The 19,706-nt window shown below is 47.7% G+C and overlaps 1 protein-coding gene across 2 annotated transcripts in view; it reads right to left on the bottom strand.

The window, feature by feature from the left end:
• The window catches only part of mtcl1 (microtubule crosslinking factor 1), a 252,955-nt gene that overhangs the window by 15,796 nt on the left and 217,453 nt on the right, over positions 1-19,706 (bottom strand). For both annotated transcript variants that reach the window (XM_072468349.1, XM_072468350.1), the window contains exons 12-13: positions 11,294-11,370; positions 3,569-5,120 (exon numbers count right to left, since the gene is read on the bottom strand). In XM_072468349.1, the coding sequence (XP_072324450.1) occupies positions 3,569-5,120; positions 11,294-11,370 (1,629 nt within the window). The remainder of the gene's footprint in view (positions 1-3,568; positions 5,121-11,293; positions 11,371-19,706) is intronic.

Genomic DNA, 19,706 nt, shown 5'->3' with positions numbered 1-19,706 from the left:
GTTGTTGATAAGTCATTCATGGTGAAAAGCCTTGCCTAAGGCACATCTGAATGCAGTTCTATTCTTCTTGTAAGGGAAGCTGGCAGGAAGGATGGAACCAGCACAACAGGTGCACCCACTTGATGGCCAAAATTGATCCCGAGGGAAAAGGTCACCATAAAAAGGATCAGAGCGGCCAGCCTCGGAGACAGTGACTCTGAAGCTTGGTGTGGCAGAGTGCTCTGGCATCGTATGTAGAAAGATTTACCAGAAGAGTCCATTTGACCCAGCTGGTCCATACCGTTGTTCGTGCTACACACAAGCTTCCTTCTACACCACTTCACCTCACATTAACATGTCCTTCTAATCCTTGCTCCCTCATGTGCTTAATTTGCTTTCTGTTACCGATTAAATTTGCTTCCACTATTTCTCGTGGAGGCGAGTTCCAAGTTCTAACCACTTTTTTTGTTGGATTTATTTCACTGTCTCGCAAATGGAAGCCACTCTTGAACTTTGTGACACTGATCCGCTCGTCCCTTCCCCTGGCCAGGATAACCTAACCCTCGGCTTTCTCTCCTTTTCCTGGGTCATTAGTGCCAAACAGAAGCTGGGTTGTGTGGGCTGCTGTTTGCCAGAGTTAAAGCTGCATTGGCCTTTTGGTGATGGTTTCTAATTTAATATTTCATTTTAAAAATAGCTTCTCCGTTTGCCCCCTAAACGAATCTCCCATTTTCACAAATCTTCAAATGGTAGGATGGGGCTTCTCACCACATCGAATCAAGGTTATTGGGATGTAAATTCTTTCACGGGATGTGGGTGGCACTGGCTAGGCCAGCATTTGTCAATCTGTAATTGCCCTTGGAAAGGTGGTAGTGAGCCGCCTTCTGAACCACTTCATTCCATGTTATGTAGGTACACCCACAGTGCTGTAAGGGAGGGAGTTCCTGGATTTTGACCCAGCGAAAGAGAAGGAACGGCGATATATTTCCAAGTCAGGATTGTGTGCGACTTGGCGAGAAAATTACAGGGGGTGGTGTTCCCATTCATCTACTGTCATCATTCCTCTAGACGATAGAGGTTGCGGGTATGGAAGGTGCTTTTGTAAAAGCCTTGGCAGTGCATCTGGTCGATGGCACACACGGCTGCCAATGTGCTTCAGTGATGAGGGGGATGGATGTTAAAGGTGGTGGATGGGGTACCAATCCTGGATGGTTTCAAGCTTCTCGAGTGTTGTTGGAGTTGCACTCATCCAGGCTCCTGACTTGTGTCTTGTAGATGGTGGACAGGCTTTAGGGAGTCAGGTGGTGAGTTACTTTCAACAGAGTTCCCAGATTCTGTTCTTTTCTTGTAGCCACAGTATTTATATGGCTAGTCCATATATGAACTTATGATGAACTGAAGGTCATTGATGAAGCAGCTGAAGATGGTTGGGCCTTGAACACTACCCTGAGGAACTCCTAACAGTGGTGTCCTGGGACTGAGATGGTTGAACTCCAATGACCGCGATCATTTTCCTTTGTGCCGGGTATGACAGCAGGCAGTGAAGATTTTACTCCCTGATTTCCCACTGACTCCAGTTATACCAAATATCAGTTTGTGGTGTTACAAGGATTGGTTTATTCTCTAACCGTACCGGCAGATGACTGGCTCTCATGTCACTGGAGATGGGGAAGTGGGGTGGGGGGTTGGTGCTTACACTACCCAGTTGGCTCTCGAGGTTTCAAACCAAACTACAGCCAAAGGTTTTAATTGAATTGTAAATGAGCTGTCAGTCTCGTAGGAACATGGGAATAGAAGTGGGCTGTTCAGCCTCTCGAGGTCGTTCTGGCATTCAGTGAGATCGTGGCTGATCTCCACCTGATTCCATTTGCGCAGCTCGATCCATACCCACCTAGACCTTGGCTGGCAGAAAGTTAGCGATCCCAGGTTGGGATTTAAAATCACCAATGGAGCTCGCATCGATTGTTTCTTGTGAGATGACACTTTATCTTCTCCCACCTGCTGTGTGGTCTCCTGTTCCCTAACTGCTCTCCTGAACGACGTGCTTCCGATATTATGGTTAAGTCTCTTTGTCATCGGCTCCTCAACAAAACAAAAAAACGTATCTTTCTCTCTCTCCACCTGATCAATTCCTTTCAAAATCCTAAAAACGTAAAACCTAAAAGTTTCCTAATTACAGGTGACTTATTTGATGGCTTGTTCTCTTTCAGTTCTGGGGATTTGCTGCGTGCAATAAAAGCAGCACCAGAATGTCAAAACATTTGTTCATGGTGGAGGGGGGGGGGGTACACAAAATAATTCATTTCCGAATCGCTTATTCCTCCGATCAATGGGACCGAATCTCAGTTGCAGTGCTTCACTCGCCAGCGCATTTTAATTCCTGTTAACAGCTGCCAGATTTACCACCTCTCACTCTCTTGCAGCCATTTCCTGCTCTCCTTTCCTGCCACCTTTTCCTCCTACCTTCTCTGCTTCCAAAGTAATTTGAGAATACAAATGAAGTTAGCATTGTTTTCCCAAGGTCGCTCAGTGGTCCCGGGTCTAGCTATTTTGGTCAGTGCTGAGACAGCTGATCTCAGCCTGGGCGGTGCTACACTGTGGCACCAATGGCACTAGGGTCATGCAGGGGAAAACATTCAGGGCCCTAATCACTACCCAGTCACCCTTGCCGGAATAAAAACGTTGGCCTATGTGGGGGGGGGGGGGGGGGGGGGGGGGGGCAAGATCACATGTGAACCCAGGTCTGAAATAAATCGACACATAGTCTTCCAGTCCAAGGTGAGTTGTGTCTCTCAGTGGTGCCACTGGATAAAGAGATGGAGAACTGGCAGTGTGAACCTCAGCAGCATCCGCATAGTTTTCTATCCCCTGGAGTGGCACTCGCCATGCAGTATAACAATAAGGCAGTGTAGTATGGGCACTGAGTAAAGCACTGCCACTTGGCAAAAAGCAAGTGAGATCCAACATAGAAGTGACAAATGTAGCTGATTCATGGGTTCCCCACGGATTCTGGTATGAACCAAACATATTCACCATTAAATAGCAACTGCATCATGGAGCGGACCAAGTCCAGGACCAAGGAACTACATTGTCATCAAATCCTTGGAAATGGTGGCCGGGGAAGATACAATTTTGTTCTCACTTTGTTAATGCAACACTTATGTTTGGAAGGTGTAAAAGCCGTTTGCTTTGTTTGGCATTTGGCAAATTCTCAAGCTCCGAGATCAAACCTGATTTAGAATTTAGGGCCAGCTCTGGACCTCTGGACACGTGCTCCCCATGAATAAAGCAATAACTAGCTTTATCAGCAGCCAATGTAAAATTATTTTCAATTCATTGTGTTAGCCCACAATTCAGTGAACCCAATCCCTCACCACTCTACAATGTCTGGATTTATTTGATTACAAAGTCCTAAATAAAGCCTTTGACACTGAGTTGGCCCTTATCCCATTATCTGTAACAGCTTGCAGCCACAGATCGTCTGCAGGGGGTACAGAGAGTTTGTTTCATGATTAAAGACTTAGTTTAACAACATTCTACAAACAATGTGCTTAGTCGGACTTCGGACAGCCTAAGGATGAAGAATTACCTCAAGGGAGCCAGGGGATGCTTCATCTGCATCTTCGGCCTTCGTATCATCGTTGTCAGGTTTCTGCTTGGTCTTAACTGGACTTTGTTCCTCATTGAATGCCCGTTCAATGAGTTGTTTGTTTAAGATCTTGGTAGGGTTCTCAGTAAGTGCGTACCCAGGAGAAGGAGACAGAGTCTGTCTCATAATGAGGTCCTCACCATCTCCTTCCACCTCTGATTCAATGGCCATGACAGGACTTGGCGATCTGCCTCGGACAGTCTTCAAAAACTCCTGAACCAAGACATAATTTGACCTGAGCTCTGAGGGCTTAGGCCTGCTTATGGCCCTGGACAACCTCTGTGCAGTGTCACAAACTATAGGTGTGTGGTCTATAATATTGAACAAACTCGAAAGGCCATCATTAATGGTAGTGTGAACGGGACTGTCTCGGGTGGTAGTCGATCTTGCCCAGGCTGATTCATTAAATCCCTTCTGCGGGTTGTTGGGCAAGATTCGATCTTTAGGCTGATCAGGTTTCGCTGCTGTTTTTCGTTGCAGCTTTGGCGAGCCGTATTTCGGTGAACAGCACGCACGTTCAAATTTTGCCTGCATTTTCTCAACTCCAGGAGCCACCTGTTTGTTCCGCAAACTTCGTGAGGGCGACGATACTGGAGTCGAGCCTCCCTTTGGTGTCAAACACTTGTGTGGACTGCTGCTGATGCCCCTGAGACAGTCTGTCTGCAGACCTACACTGATGGTCTGGGTGGTCTGGGTTCCAGTGCTTGTGACACCATTAGTCTGACATGCAATGTCTTTGAACTGGGGCTCTATTGAATTAGAACGTATTCGGCTTATGACTGAATGAGCAACTTCCTTCATGTCATCACTCATGTTGCCAGATATTTTGAGGTCGTGCAGGGATGAAGCAAAGCCAACGGTGCTACAGATTGGGCGCTCCATGGGATGGTGTCCACCCTCTAGCAGATCTTTGTGGTGCTTGCCAATGTCACATGGCCATCTTCCAAATACATCGGGTGGTCCGCCCTTTGGTTCAACTATGTTCCCATTTGATTTGATCTTGGGAAAGGCATAATCTGAATCAACTACTTTTGTCCCATCTTTATGAGGATGTGCGGGCCCATCAAACCTGCGGATGAGGGGTGGGCTGTGATAGAGCCGCACTCCAATTTTATCCGGGACCATGTTGGTCCACTGTAGCTGCTTTTGAGTGTAATCTTGGCTGCTTGTTGTGTTGGTTGTCATAGTGACGCTGGTTGTGAGGTACCTCGAGGCAGCTTGGAAAGGTTCCGGGGGTAAACTGCTAACCACTTTCTCACTTTCAGTCTTTTCCGTCCAGGCTTCCGTTGGTTTCTCCCTGTTGGTGTATTCCCGGTTTTTTCTGTTGAACTCTTCAATGTACTTCAGGTCATCTGGAGACAATGGAGGGGTCGCCTCATCCTTAGTGATGCCTATCTGTAGTTCAGGACCACAAGGTAAGTGCTTCTCAGGGAGGAAAGGGGAACTGTCCATTAAACGTTGGAACTCTGACATGGAAGAAACCGACTTTGTCCTTTGAATAAAACAAGAACATTTTTAATTGCGTCTGAAGAATTAAAAGTGATACTGCATCAGCAAACAATAACTCCAACAATGCTTGTGCCACTTCACACAATCAATTTCTTTGCATCCTTTGCTATGTGTACCAGTGTAGATGCAACAGTCTGCAAGCAAGAATGAGGCAAAAAGATTATTAATCTATTTTACTTTGTTGGTACTGGTGATAATTGGAATGTTGACCGATACTTGGGGAAAAACACCCTGCTCTGAATATTGCCACATGATCACATCTGTCTACTTGAGTCAATGGAAAAGATGGCCGGGACCTCAGTTTAGCATCTCAACCAAAGGACGCTACCGTACTGGTGCATTGACGATTGTGTCTCTGATTCCTGGCATGGGTCCCAAAGATTCACCCAAAGGGTTGTGAATCTATGGAATTCCTTGCCCAGTGAAGCAGTTGAGGCTCCTTCATTAAATGTTTTCAAGACAAAGATAGATAGTTTTTTTGAAGAGTAAAGGAATAAAGGGTTATGGTGTCTGGGTGGGAAAGTGGAGCTGAGTCCACAAAAGATCAGCCATGATCTCATTGAATGGCGGAGCAGGCTCGAAGGGCCAGTTGGCCTACTCCTGCTCCTAGTTATTATGTTCTAAATCCACAACCTGCATATTAGGGAGTGCTCCCGACTGAGTCAAGGTGACAGTTGTATACTTATTCTCCCCATGTATCGGTACCCTGTAGGATTCTGATTCATGCTAGGCTTCAGGTAACCGGGTGCTGTTATCTCCTCAGAACTACACAAACCTCAATATTCATGCATGAACCTCCGCAGTCTATGTACTCCAGAGGTACATAGAATGTGCAGGATAGAAATAGGCCATTGGCTCAACTGGTTTGTGCGAATGCTTATGTTCCACAAGAGCCTCCCCCCAACTTTACTCACCTAACCCTATCAGCATACTCTTCCATTCCTTTCTCCCTGGTGTGATTATCTAACTTCCTTTCAAGTGCATCGATGATATTTGCCTCAATAACTTCTTGTGGCAGCGAGTTCCACATTCTTACCGCTCTGAGTAAAGAAGGCTCTCCTTAGGGGCTGGTTCAGCACAGTGGGCTAAACAGCTGGCTTGTAATGCAGAACAATGCCAGCAGCGCGGGTTCAATTCCTGTACCGGCCTCCCTGAACAGGCGCCAGAATGTGGTGACTCGAGGATTTTCACAGTAACTTCATTGAAGCCTACTTGTGACAATAAGCGATTATTATTATTAATTCTCCCTTGGGATGGCTACGAACTATCTTCTACTTAAGGACCTTAGTTTTGGTCTCCCCCACAAGTGGAAATATCTTCTTTCCATCTGCCCTGTCAAACCATTTCATAATCTTGAAGACTCTATCATATCATCTTTAACCCTTCTCTTTTCCAGAGAAAGTAATGGGGTAATTGTGTACTCACCAGCTGCCCCCCTCCCTCCCGTCCCCCCCACTGAGTTTGTGCTAAAATTAATACAAATAATTCAGCGCCAAGTCCGTCAGCTGAGTTTGTGTTTTGGAATTGAAATGTGAAACAAGGCTGGGATGTAAACCTATGTTCAGTTTTAAATATCACAATGGATTGTATGACAATTAATGATGACAGGAACACTTGAGATGGAAGAGTCATCCCTTGCTCCAGCTGCTGTCAAAGAAATTGGACAATCCCAAAAATACATTCATCACAAATGCAGTCTATTTTCCCTTACGAGCAGTCAATGCGGACAGGAAAAGACCAATTAGTCTGCCAAACCGGTCTCTTTTGCTGAAATCTTTTCCGCTCTCTTCCGGAAGGAACTGATTAATTGCGGCATTTCATAGTGACCTCCAACAGCTTCTCCATGTGACCATCATTCCTAATTGAGTCCAGAAACTGTTGTGAGTAATGATAAAGGGAGCGGAGTAAACCCATCAATTCCTTGGCAGGTTTCAACTTGAAGGGGAGAGCCGAGTGGTTGTGGCAGGTGGGGAGGGATTCCTCCGAATCTCAAGCATCAGGTGGCAAGGAGCCAGAACATGCATTTTTGTTCCTCCAGTTTCCACTCAAATCCATAAAACTACTCAGCCGCTTGGGAGTTCAGAATCAGCCTCCAGGGATCCCGTTATGTTCCATTAGTTCAACTGCTCTGTATAGAGTGCCACAGGGCATGGTTTGGTTGGGGGGGGGGGGGGGGGTAGAGTGCCACAGGGCATGGTTTGGGGGGGGGGGGGTGCACCAGGCTAATGTTCTGGGACAGGGGTGGAAATCAGCTGGTGGAATTTAAATTCAATTTATAATCTGGAAGTGAAAAGCTAATCTTGATAATAATGACCATTGTTGCTGGACGGGAAAACCCGCCTGGTTCACTGATGTTCTTTGGAGAAGGAAATCTGCCACCATTTACTGGTCTGGCCCTGTGTGACTCCAGGCCCATGGTAATGGTTGACTCTTGGCTGCCCTCCAAAATGGCATGACAAGCCACACAGAGTAAAGGGCAACTAGGGATGGGCAACAAATGTTGGCCTTGCCAGCAATGCCCTCATCCCATGGCTGAATAAAAAATAAGCTTGCCCAGCACACGTTACCCATTGGAGTTCAAAAATGGTATCGAGCTCCGAAGTATATTATGCCATATTTTCCAGCAGTCTCTACCACCTCAGAAGCACTTAATTGGTTATAAAGCACTTTGGGTTACCCTGTGGTTGGGTAAGCCACTATATAAAAAGTATTTAATTGTTCGTACTGCCCTGCTGTTTGTGGTGCCAGATGTGGTGTTGTATCAGTTGTGTGGTGCCAGCTGTGGTGTTGCCAGTTGTGTGGTGCCAGCTGTGGTGTTGTATCAGTTGTGTGGTGCCAGCTGTGGTATTGCCAGTTGTGTAATGCCAGCTGTGGTGTTGTATCAGTTGTGTAGTGCCAGCTGTGGTGTTGCCGGTTGTGTAGTGGCAGCTGTGGTGTTGCCAGTTGAGTAATGCCAGCTGTGGTGTTGGCAGTTGTGTAATGCCAGCTGTGGTGTTGTATCAGTTGTATAGTGCCAGCTGTGGTGTTGCCAGTTGTGTAATGCCAGCTGTGGTGTTGTATCAGTTGTGTAGTGCCAGCTGTGGTGTTGTATCAGTTGTGTGGTGCCAGCTGTGGTGTTGCCAGTTGTGTAATGCCAGCTGTGGTGTTGTATCAGTTGTGTAGTGCCAGCTGTGGTGTTGTATCAGTTGTGTGGTGCCAGCTGTGGTGTTGCCAGTTGTGTGGTGCCAGCTGTGGTGTTGTATCAGTTGTGTGGTGCCAGCTGTGGTGTTGCCAGTTGTGTAATGCCAGCTGTGGTGTTGCCAGTTGTGTAATGCCAGCTGTGGTGTTGCCAGTTGTGTAATGCCAGCTGTGGTGTTGTATCAGTTGTGTAGTGCCAGCTGTGGTGTTGCCAGTTGTGTAATGCCAGCTGTGGTGTTGCCAGTTGTGTAATGCCAGCTGTGGTGTTGCTAGTTGTGTAATGCCAGCTGTGATAGTGCCAGTTGTGTGGTGCCAGCTGTGGTGTGGCCAGTTGTGCAATGCCAGCTGTGGTGTTGCCAGTTGTGTAATGCCAGCTGTGGTGTTGCCAGTTGTGTAATGCCAGCTGTGGTGTATCAGTTGTGTAGTGCCAGCTGTGGTGTTGCCGGTTGTGTAGTGGCAGCTGTGGTGTTGCCAGTTGAGTAATGCCAGCTGTGGTGTTGCCAGTTGTGTAATGCCAGCTGTGGTGTTGTATCAGTTGTATAGTGCCAGCTGTGGTGTTGCCAGTTGTGTAATGCCAGCTGTGGTGTTGTATCAGTTGTGTAGTGCCAGCTGTGGTGTTGTATCAGTTGTGTGGTGCCAGCTGTGGTGTTGCCAGTTGTGTAATGCCAGCTGTGGTGTTGTATCAGTTGTGTAGTGCCAGCTGTGGTGTTGTATCAGTTGTGTGGTGCCAGCTGTGGTGTTGCCAGTTGTGTGGTGCCAGCTGTGGTGTTGTATCAGTTGTGTGGTGCCAGCTGTGGTGTTGCCAGTTGTGTAATGCCAGCTGTGGTGTTGCCAGTTGTGTAATGCCAGCTGTGGTGTTGCCAGTTGTGTAATGCCAGCTGTGGTGTTGTATCAGTTGTGTAGTGCCAGCTGTGTTGTTGCCAGTTGTGTAATGCCAGCTGTGGTGTTGCCAGTTGTGTAATGCCAGCTGTGGTGTTGCTAGTTGTGTAATGCCAGCTGTGATAGTGCCAGTTGTGTGGTGCCAGCTGTGGTGTGGCCAGTTGTGCAATGCCAGCTGTGGTGTTGCCAGTTGTGTAATGCCAGCTGTGGTGTTGCCAGTTGTGTAATGCCAGCTGTGGTGTTGTATCAGTTGTGTAGTGCCAGCTGTGGTGTTGCCAGTTGTGTAATGCCAGCTGTGGTGTTGCCAGTTGTGTAATGCCAGCGGTGGTGTTGCCAGTTGTGTAATGCCAGCTGTGGTGTTGCCAGTTTTGTAATGCCAGCTGTGGTGTTGTATCAGTTGTGTAGTGCCAGTTGTGTGGTGCCAACTGTGGTGTTGCCAGTTGTGTAATGCCAGCTGTGGTGTTGCCAGTTGTGTAATGCCAGCTGTGGTGTTGCCAGTTGTGTAATGCCAGCTGTGGTGTTGTATCAGTTGTATAATGCCAGCTGTGGTGTTGCCAGTTGTGTAATGCCAGCTGTGGTGTTGCCAGTTGTGTAATGCCAGCTGTGGTGTTGCCAGTTGTGTAATTCCAGCTGTGGTGTTGTATAAGTTGTGTAATGGCAGCTGTGGTGTTGCCAGTTGTGTAATGCCAGCTGTGGTGTTGCCAGTTGTGTAATGCCAGCTGTGGTGTTGCCAGTTGTGTAATGCCAGCTGTGGTGTTGTATCAGTTGTGTAGTGCCAGCTGTGGTGTTGCCAGTTGTGTAATGCCAGCTGTGGTGTTGCCAGTTGTGTAATGCCAGCGGTGGTGTTGCCAGTTGTGTAATGCCAGCTGTGGTGTTGCCAGTTGTGTAATGCCAGCTGTGGTGTTGCCAGTTGTGTAATGCCAGCTGTGGTGTTGTATCAGTTGTGTAGTGCCAGTTGTGTGGTGCCAGCTGTGGTGTGGCCAGTTGTGTAATGCCAGCTGTGGTGTTGCCAGTTGTGTAATGCCAGCTGTGGTGTTGCCAGTTGTGTAATGCCAGCTGTGGTGTTGCCAGTTGTGTAATGCCAGCTGTGGTGTTGTATCAGTTGTGTAGTGCCAGCTGTGGTGTTGTATCAGTTGTGTAGTGCCAGTTGTGTAATGCCAGTTGTGTAATGCCAGCTGTGGTGTTGCCAGTTGTGTAATGCCAGCTGGGTTGTTGCCAGTTGTGTGGTGCCAGTTGTGTGGTGCCAGCTGTGGTGTTGCCTGTTGTGGTTGACCATTTCCCAGCTGGGGCCAAAATGGAATCAGGACGAAAGTCACAGAATCATAGAAAAGTTACAGCGCAGAAGGAGGCCATTTGGCCCATCTTGTCCATGCCAGCCCGAGGACACTCAGGTGCCCTTTCTAATCCCACCTTCCTGCACCCGGTCCACAGCCCTGCAGCTTAGAGCACTTAAAGTGCAGATCCAGGTACCTTTTAAAAGAGTTTAGGGTCTCTGCCTCCCACTACCCTCTGCGTAAAAAAGTTCTTCCTCATGTCCCCTCTACACCTTCTGCCTCTTATCTTGAATCTATGTCCCCTGGTTCTAGAATTCTCCACCAGGGGAAATGATTTCATTCTATCTCTTCCCCTCATAATTCTGTACACCTCAATTAAGTCACCCCTCAGCCTTCTTTGTTCCAAGGTAAATAACCCCAACCCACCCAATCTCTTCTCATAGCCACACTTTTCTGGCCCTGGCGACAGTCCTGTAAATGGCAGGGGCAGCAAGGAGGTAATTCATTTAATTTCAGTGTTCTTAATATTGCCACTTTGTCAGGGTGGTGTAGGAATCAACTCACAATCTGGAATTGAGAAGCTGGCCTCAGTCACGGTGAGCGAGTGAGGGCTGGTCTTTTACTTTATCCTCAAACAGGGAAACCCAGCTTAACCCAATCCCACCCTCACCTGATGCATGCTTTCCTGTGGGAGTCACAGCGGGTGCATTTTTCAGCCCTGGCCCAGAGGAACTGAGCTGACCTGTACACGGAGTAAGAGTTAAATATTGCTCAGGGAGCCAGCTAGCACGAATTGAACATTAAGCAGCAAAACCTGATCTTGTACCTCTGAAGACTTGCTCTTTGAGCTTCTCTTTCCTGGAGTTCAGCCGCGTCCTTGGTCTCGCAGATGTCATTCAGCGCCTGTAATTTGGAAAGAAGCACTTTACATCTTACACAGGGTGATGTTGATATTTGCACCATTACACCCTATTGTTACGCTGCCTAATGTAAAAAAAGTTACTAATCACATTCCAGAGAAGCTTCAAACTGCCTCAATGGCAATGTGTCAAATGGTATATTTTAGCAAGCGATGGGGAGTTCCAAATGTTCTTCTTATGAAGCAGCTCTGCGAGTGACTTGCAAATGTCCTTGAGCAGCTTCACGCTCATTGAGAAATAAAGGAACACACCATTACCACACAATACATCGTATGCCTGTAAAGACTAGATACTCAGTTGCTCAATCAGGCTGCATTAAATACTATAATCAGACCAGTTGAAACACATCTTTAATTTATTATTGGGTCAGTTCAACTTAATATTGATTTCTTTGACAATATAATTAGCGCTGGAGAAACAGCGTATTGAAAGCCGTATTCACATGTTTTAACTCCATACCATAGGCAAACATCCAAACAACTTATATAGTGCCTTTAATATCACATTGTTCAAGGTGCCTTGGAGTTGGGTGTCAGCCTTAAAGAGGATCAGATAGGGCTGCATGGCGGCACAGTGGTTAGCACTGCTGCCTCACCGCACTCAGGACCTGGGTTCAATCCCAGCCGCGGGTGACTGTGTGGAGTTTGTACTTTCTCCCCGTGTCTGCCTGGGTTTCCTCCGGATGCTCCCACAGTTTCCTCTCACAGTCCAAGATGTGCAGGTTAGGTGGATTGGCCATGATAAATTGCCACTTGGTGCCCAAAAGGCTAGTTGGGGTTTCGGGGACAGGGAGCATGTACATATATACAGTATAAGGTCAATGTTAGGAGTTGTCTCCATGCTTGCCTCTACACACATCTCTGTCAAGTGTAAGTCTGCCCTCTAGACTCAGGTTATGTGTTCCTTTACATCACAGTGAGGGTAATGCTGGACCCAGTCCCACGTTAACCCTTTCTTTGCCAGATCTTTATACTACGTTCCCCAAGTCTTTAGCAAACGTATTTACCTTGCATTCCTGCATAGCCAACAAATTTACCTTACTTCTATTACCCCTTCTCTCCTCCTCAGGTCTTGGTGTCAGGACGAGGCCACTGAATCTAGCGAGAGGCCATCATCGAGAATTGCAACGTTCGAAACATCTCGTGAGGTTCAATGGGATCTCGCAACGCATTGCGATCCGGATTTCATTCTCACTGGGCGAGATCCAGGGATGCATATTTAAATTAGTCGTTCGGCTCATTTAATTATGCGATTGCACAATTCACCCAGGGCCTGGGATCACGGGCCTCGCTTGTGAGGCCTCAACTGGCCGCAGTTTGGTACGGGTTCACAAAGTTGTGAACCAGTTGGGTTGGCACCTCAGGGGGAGGGGTCTCTCTCTGAGGAATTGATGCCCCCGGGTGGTCAGGCTGTGGGCAGGGTAGTATCCTGATACTCCCCTGGCACCTGGGCAATGCCATCTGGGTACCCTAGCAGTGCCACTCTGACACTGCCAGGGTGCCAGGCTGGCAGTACCAAGGTGCCCAGATGCCAGATTGTCTGTGCCAGGCGCTGGGCCAAAGGGGACTTGCCTATACGAGGTGGGGGAGAAGGGGGGGGAATGGGGGGGCTCGAGGACCCTGGTAGAGGTAAGTTAGGTGAAATGGGGGAGGGGGTCCTGAGGCCATGGTGGGTGACCATAGGGGGGCTGAAAGAGCGGGGCTGTCTTTAAAAATGGCGCCCCATCTGCGAGTAGTCTTCAGGGAATGACTTAAAGAGTGGCCTCGACGGGCAGTTTCTCACTGAGGCCAGAGAAAACGGCAAAGAGCCGTTGAATAGTGGGGTCTTTCTGGGCGCCTGCAGTTCAGCAGACTTTAACTTGAGTCTGCTGAATAGTGCCCCTTGTCTTTATAACAGTTGGAGAAATAGTAACCTCTAGGCGCGATTCAACTAACTGAGAACAAATTCCCATAGTGAGCACTTTTAGCCGTGTGTTTCCCAGCGCTCGTTATGGAGTCTCAGTGGGGAATGTGTGGCCTCAAGCTCCGCTTGCCGGAACTCCCCAGTGTAGCGAGAGATCAGGATGCCATTTTTAAATGGCTTCCCGATGTCTGAGGTCGCCGAAGTGACCCCCGAATCCCCCAGCACAAATGCACTCAGGGAGAGTCCCTGGCACCCTGTAGAACCCCCCCCCCCCCAACACCCATGCAGGGCATCCCTAGCCTGATTGCGCCCAAAATAATGCCAGCTTGGCAGGGTCATTTCCAGCACTGTGATCCCGCTATCGAATGACACTGTTTCGTTTCTGGGCCCCGGCGGGGAATGCTCCCCGAGGCCTCACTTAACGTCAGCTCTGCCGAGCGGAGCTCTTCGGTGCAGGATGAGATCGGGGCACCATTTTTAAATACACCCCGATCTTCTGAACACCCCTGACACAACTCAGGTGCCCCCCTGCATCCCATCACATACTGACAGAGCACCCCCGGTCCTACCTCTGGCAGGGGCAAAATGCCACTTGACACTGCCAGGGGGCACGGTCAGGGCTCCCAGGTGGCACAGCCAGCGTACCAGGCTGGCAGTGCCAATGTCCGTGTTCACAGTATGGAAATGGTGGAAAGGGATATAGTTTTAAAATGGCTGAAAATGTATTACAGGGCAGGAGCATGGAAGGATTTCAGATTTTGGACAGCAGTATGCTAATGGACAGTGAGACAATGTCGGCTGATAATGGAGGCCTTGGTAAGGTCAATAGGTGAGAAGGACTTTTGCAGAATTTCTATTCTATTTCTATGGGCAATGGAATTCTGGGTGATTGGGAGTTTATCTCAGGTAAAACTCAAAAGGCTAGCAAGGAAGGCATTGGAAAAGTTATCGGAGGGTGACAGAGATGTGTTGAAAATTTCAGCGGATGTGGGTTGAAGTGGAGACAGAGTTGGCCGACATGTCAGAAGTGGGAGTAGCCAGCCTTCGTAATCAATTGGATTTGGGCGTTGGATCTCGCAAGGGGATGAGTGCACTGATGGATCGAACATGACAGGAAATCCTGTATTGGGGCTGGGACCTGCTGAATTGCTGACGGCAGCCAAACCTTTGCTGGCAGATTTTAGTTGATCCATGACTTGATGTGTGAAAGATAGCCATGGAAGCGGGCAGGTTACAAACTGGGTATCATCGGCGCATCCAATGTAGATGCAATGCTTTGGATCATGTTCCCGAGGGATGAGATTCTGATGAGAACCAGGAGGAGGCCAAGGATGGGACCAATTTTCCAAGGCACGCCGTGATATTGTAGGCCGAGATCTTCCGCCCTTGCTTGTGGCTGGGATTTTCCAGCGCCACTGAGGGTGGATGGAGTTTTGACTGGAATGCTGTATTTTCTGTTCTTGCTCGCAACGGGCCCCACCACGCACGAAACTGGAGCATCATGCCCGTAATTTGGCAAATTCAACCGGAACTCCCCAAAGAAAAATCATAGAATTATAGAATTTACAATGCAGTAGGAGGCTATTCGGCCCATCGAGTCTGCACCGGCCCTTGGAAAGAGCACCCTACCTAAGCCCACATCATCACCCCATCCCCGTAACCCAGTAACCCCACCCAACCATTTTTTGGACACTAAGAGCAATTTATCATGACCAATCCACCTAACCTGCACATTTTTGACTGTGAATGAAATGAAATGAAAATCGCTTATTGTCACAAGTAGGCTTCAATGAAGTTATTGTGAAAAGCCCCTAGTCGCCACATTCCGTCGCCTGTTCGGGGAGGCTGTTACGGGAATTGAACCATGCTGCTGGCTGCCTTGGTCTGCTTTCAAAGCCAGCGATTTAGCCCTGTGCTAAACAGCCCCAGTGGGAGGAAACCGGAGCATCCGGAGGAAACCCACGCAGACATGGGGAGAAAGTGCAAACTCCGCACAGACAGTGACCCAAGCCAGGAATCGAACCTGGGACTCTGGAGCTGTGAAGCAACTGTGCTAACCACTGTGCCTCCTTGCCCCCGGTATGACTGAGACCACCAGATTTGGATCCCTAGCTTCCATTACCAATCTCCCTTATCAGCATCCTGAAAAGAGTGACAGACTAGCCTGAAACCTGGTTCTGAAGCTCTGAGGCATTGATGGCGTGCAAAGGTTTTAGCTGAGAAAAAGTCAATTTTCTGCTACTGCACGTGGGCATATTGGATTTCAAAAATCAAATTGCACACATGACATGAAGGCGTGACACATGGCTGGCACAGAAATACACCTTTACCAGGCGAGCCAGAATTGAAACAAAATCTGTTTGAAGTTTAGCTCAACAGCTACACAATAGTCAATAAGTCGGACGGTCTGGAGGTCGTCGCTCTCGGAACGGTTGACGGCGAACCTCTTCTTTACACTGGTGACAACTTTCCCTCACTTCCCGCAAGGCGGAATGATCTCTTCCTCTGCTCGAGAGATGGAGCAGCTGTCAGTGTGAGGCACCGCGTTGAGATATAGTAAACACACTTGCAGAGTATCATGTCTGAGTTCCGATTGAGACCTGGGTTAGAATGCAGTTCATCGTCCCAGTCCATTGCTATTACAGCTCAGAGGAAGCAGCAGGTCCCATTGTCTGGTCTAAAGTGTTTTACCATTCCCTGCCTAGGTTACACCAGGGATGGCTCGCAAAAGCAAAGTGCTTCATCTTCTGCTTGCCCCTCTCTCCTTAGTTAATGCAGCAAAAGCCGGCTGTGATAAGTTACAAAGGAACCTCGACTATTTGTTGCTGAAGTTAAAGTCAATATTCTTGTAAAATAAGAATTAAAGTGAGAAATGATATCAGGGAGCTGTCTTCAAACAAACAAAAAATTGACTACGAATTAGGAAAATTAGCTTCTGATCAAAAATACAAGAATCCACATGTGTTTTGGAGATGTGGGGCTGGTTTCTCCGTCCCGCCGCGCCAGATTTCTGTTTCTCCCCGCTGGCGGGATGCTCCGTCTCGCCGGCTGGTCAATGGGGTTTCCCATTGTGGGGCAGCTCCACGCCGTCGGGAAACCCCTGGGCTGCCGGCAAAACGGAGCATCCGGACGGTGGCGAATCCAGCACGTGATACTAGTGAGCAGGGATGTTTAAAACAATGGACCTCTATTTACAGTGTGATATCTCATACATGGCTGTCCTTCTCTCTCTGTTTCCTACACTAGGATTTATGACCTCACATCTGGTGAAGACATTAATATAACAGAGCTTCACTAGAGCTAATAAGAATTACTACAAATGCATAAAATTAACTCCCCCCGTCAATTAAATGTCCCCAACAAGTTCAAAACATGTTGAACATGAACAATAGTCAATAGGTCGGACGGTCTGGAGGTCGTCGCTCTCGGAACGGTTGACGACGAACCTCTTCTTTACACTGGTGATAACTTCATTTCATTTTTCTGTCTTTGCACTAACATCATCGGTGTTTGGTATAACCGGCATTGATGTAGGAACTAGAGGTTGTCCCTCTGTCTGACCAGCAAGCGAGGTATGTTTTCCTCAACAGTCTGTTAGTGTTGGGGTTGTAGGAAGGGTCAAGTCATGACTTTGGAGGGTTGAACCTGGATTTTCCACAGGCCACGGTTCTGTTCTTCCAGCGAGCAACTGGTCTGAATGTAAGAGTTCTTTGGCTTGCGCGAAAGCGTTGTTGCATTGATCCGACACTTCTTGTTCTGGTCCAAGAGGTTATGTAATGTTTCAGAACTGTTGCCAGGGATGGGACAAATATTCCATAGCAGAGAATTAGAAAACTGCCAAAAAAACACCTTCATTCAAAAAAGGAGGGAGACAAAAAACAAGTAACTATCGGTCAGTTAGCTTAACTTCTGTCATTGGGAACAAAAGGGTGCTAGCGGCTGGGATTCGTGAACCAGCCACTTAAAAGGTGGCCAGTTTTGGGACTGGCATGATCGGTAATCCCGGCTGGGACTGATATACTGTATGTCACGTTGCAGTTTATTTTTCTTTGACAAAATAAACCGTTGTGGTTAAACCTTCTCGGGACTTTTGTGGATATTATAAATGCATAATATAATCAAGCAGAGTCAGCATGGCTTGATGAAGGGGAAATCATGCCTGACAAATTTATGAAAATTCTTTGTGGTGGTAACGAGCAGTTAAATGAAGGGGAACCAGGAGATGTAGGACAGCACGGTAGCATAGTGGTCAGCACTGTGGCTTCACAGCGCCAGGGTCCCAGGTTCGATTCCCTGCTGGGTCACTGTCTGTGCGGAGTCTGCACGTTCACCCCGTGTCTGCGTGGGTTTCCTCCGGGTGCTCCTGTTTCCTCCCACAGTCCAAAGACGTGCAGGTGGATTGGCCATGCTAAATTGCCCCTCGTACCCAAAAAGGTTAGGAGGGGTTAGTGGGTTACGGGGATAGGGTGGAAGTGAGGGCTTAAGTGGGTCGGTGCAGACTCGATGGGCCAAATGGCCTCCTTCTGCACTGTATGTTCTATGTGAAAGACTTGGATTTCCAAAAGACATTCGATAAGGTACCACACGGAATAAGTTAAGGGCCCATGGTGTTGGGGCAGTATATTAACATGGATGAAGATTGGCTAATGTCTTACTTCTGCTCCTGTGTCTTATGGTCTTGTAGTTCAACAATCCCAGGGAGGAACGTATTTGGTTAATATTTTAAGGTACAGGCACCTCTGTCATGGCTTTAACCTTTGAACAATTTGTTGAGGCCAGTGATGCCAATCGCATGTCCCAAATACTCAACGGAGGATAGGAAGAACTCACACTTGTCCTTATGGACTCCATCATAGTCTCCCAATCTCTGGAGAGTGACGTCCAGATTTCAAAGGTGTTTGACTTCATCTCTTCCAGTGATTAGGATGTCATATGGATAGCACTGGACACCACTCAGGGTCTGATCCATTGCTCTTTGAAACAATGCAGGAGCTGATGTGATACCAAAGGGCAATCTTTGGTACCGGAACAAGCCTTTACGTGTCACAAGTGTCAAGACGTTTCTGTGACTTATGGTTCACATTCATCCGTAAGTAAGCTTGGCTCAGATCAATTTTCCTGAAATGTTGGCCTCCTGCCAATCCTACAAACAAATCATCAATGTGAGTCGATGGGTACTGTTCAGCACATAACACTGGATTTATGGTGACCTTGAAATCCCTGCAAATCCTGATGGATCCATCTTTCTTGATGACTGGAACTCTGGGCGTGGCCCATTCACTGATGCTGACAGGTTCCTAGACTCCGGACTTCACTTGTCACTCCACGTTTGTCCTAATAGCATATAGTACTGGATAAAAGCAAATTACTACGGATGCTGGAATCTGAAATGAAAGAGAAAATGCTGGACAATCTCAGCAGGTCTGGCAGCATCTGTAGGGAGAGAAAAGAGCTAATGTTTCGAGTCCGATGACTCTTTGTCAAAGCACATAGTACTGACCTTGCCTTCAAGCATTTAACCTGGCTTCCTTCTCTTACTTTGTTTAACTGTAATATTTTTCATGTTCTCTAATTTACCATTGATCACAACAATGTGCTTCTTTATAATTTTTGCGAGGCCAGATTCTCTATTGGTCATCATGTTGCATTCGGCCCATTTCAGTAGAATCTTGTCCAGCCATGTTCGACCCATCAACGCTGAACAATGTCCCTTTACTACATATAGAGACAAATCTGTTTGTCCATTAAGTTCCACAGCTACTTCAATGCGGCCCTTCAATGGAACCACTTCTCCTGCGAATGTCTTCAGCTCTATCCTTGATGGACTTAATGGAATATGTTTAAGTGTTGCCTTTTAGACAGTCTCTGGCACCAACGAGATTGCTGCTCTAGTGTAACTTCCATCCTTACTGGCTGCCCATCCAGATCCTTTGGGAAAACAAATGGACATTCTACTTTTTATTTTGTTTAAATGTTGCCTCGGTTTGTTCTTGCTTCTTCTTTTTACTCAGAGCTTGCTTGTTCTTCCTGGAGGCACACTCTATGTGCCTATTTTCCTTCACAGCTTCGACATAGCAAATCATTACACCAACATTCAGCAGCAGAATGTCCTGGCTTTACACATCGGTAACATGTACGGATCTCAAGATTCTTGCGTGTCAATTCAGCAGCCATTTTGTGTGTTCCGAGTACACACATTCAATTGCTGAGCATCCTCTGCAGCCAGCTCCATAGAGGCAGCTATTTCCATAGCCCTCTGCAGAGTTCTTACTTCCCTCATCGGTGCCTGATGACGGGGGGCCCCCAAGGCTTCCATCGGACTGGCCCTTGGCCTCCTCTCCGTGACGCCAGCCAGCTGCTGATGCCACTCCAGCCTTGCGATTTAGCTCAATTGATCGTGAAATATCTGCCTTAGAT

The sequence above is a fragment of the Scyliorhinus torazame genome, chromosome 11 (genome assembly GCF_047496885.1).
Source record: "Scyliorhinus torazame isolate Kashiwa2021f chromosome 11, sScyTor2.1, whole genome shotgun sequence".
In the NCBI taxonomy this organism is placed as follows: Eukaryota; Metazoa; Chordata; class Chondrichthyes; order Carcharhiniformes; family Scyliorhinidae; genus Scyliorhinus; species Scyliorhinus torazame.
Note: the sequence above shows the minus strand (reverse complement) of the source record. Positions and strands in the feature narration are given on the sequence as shown.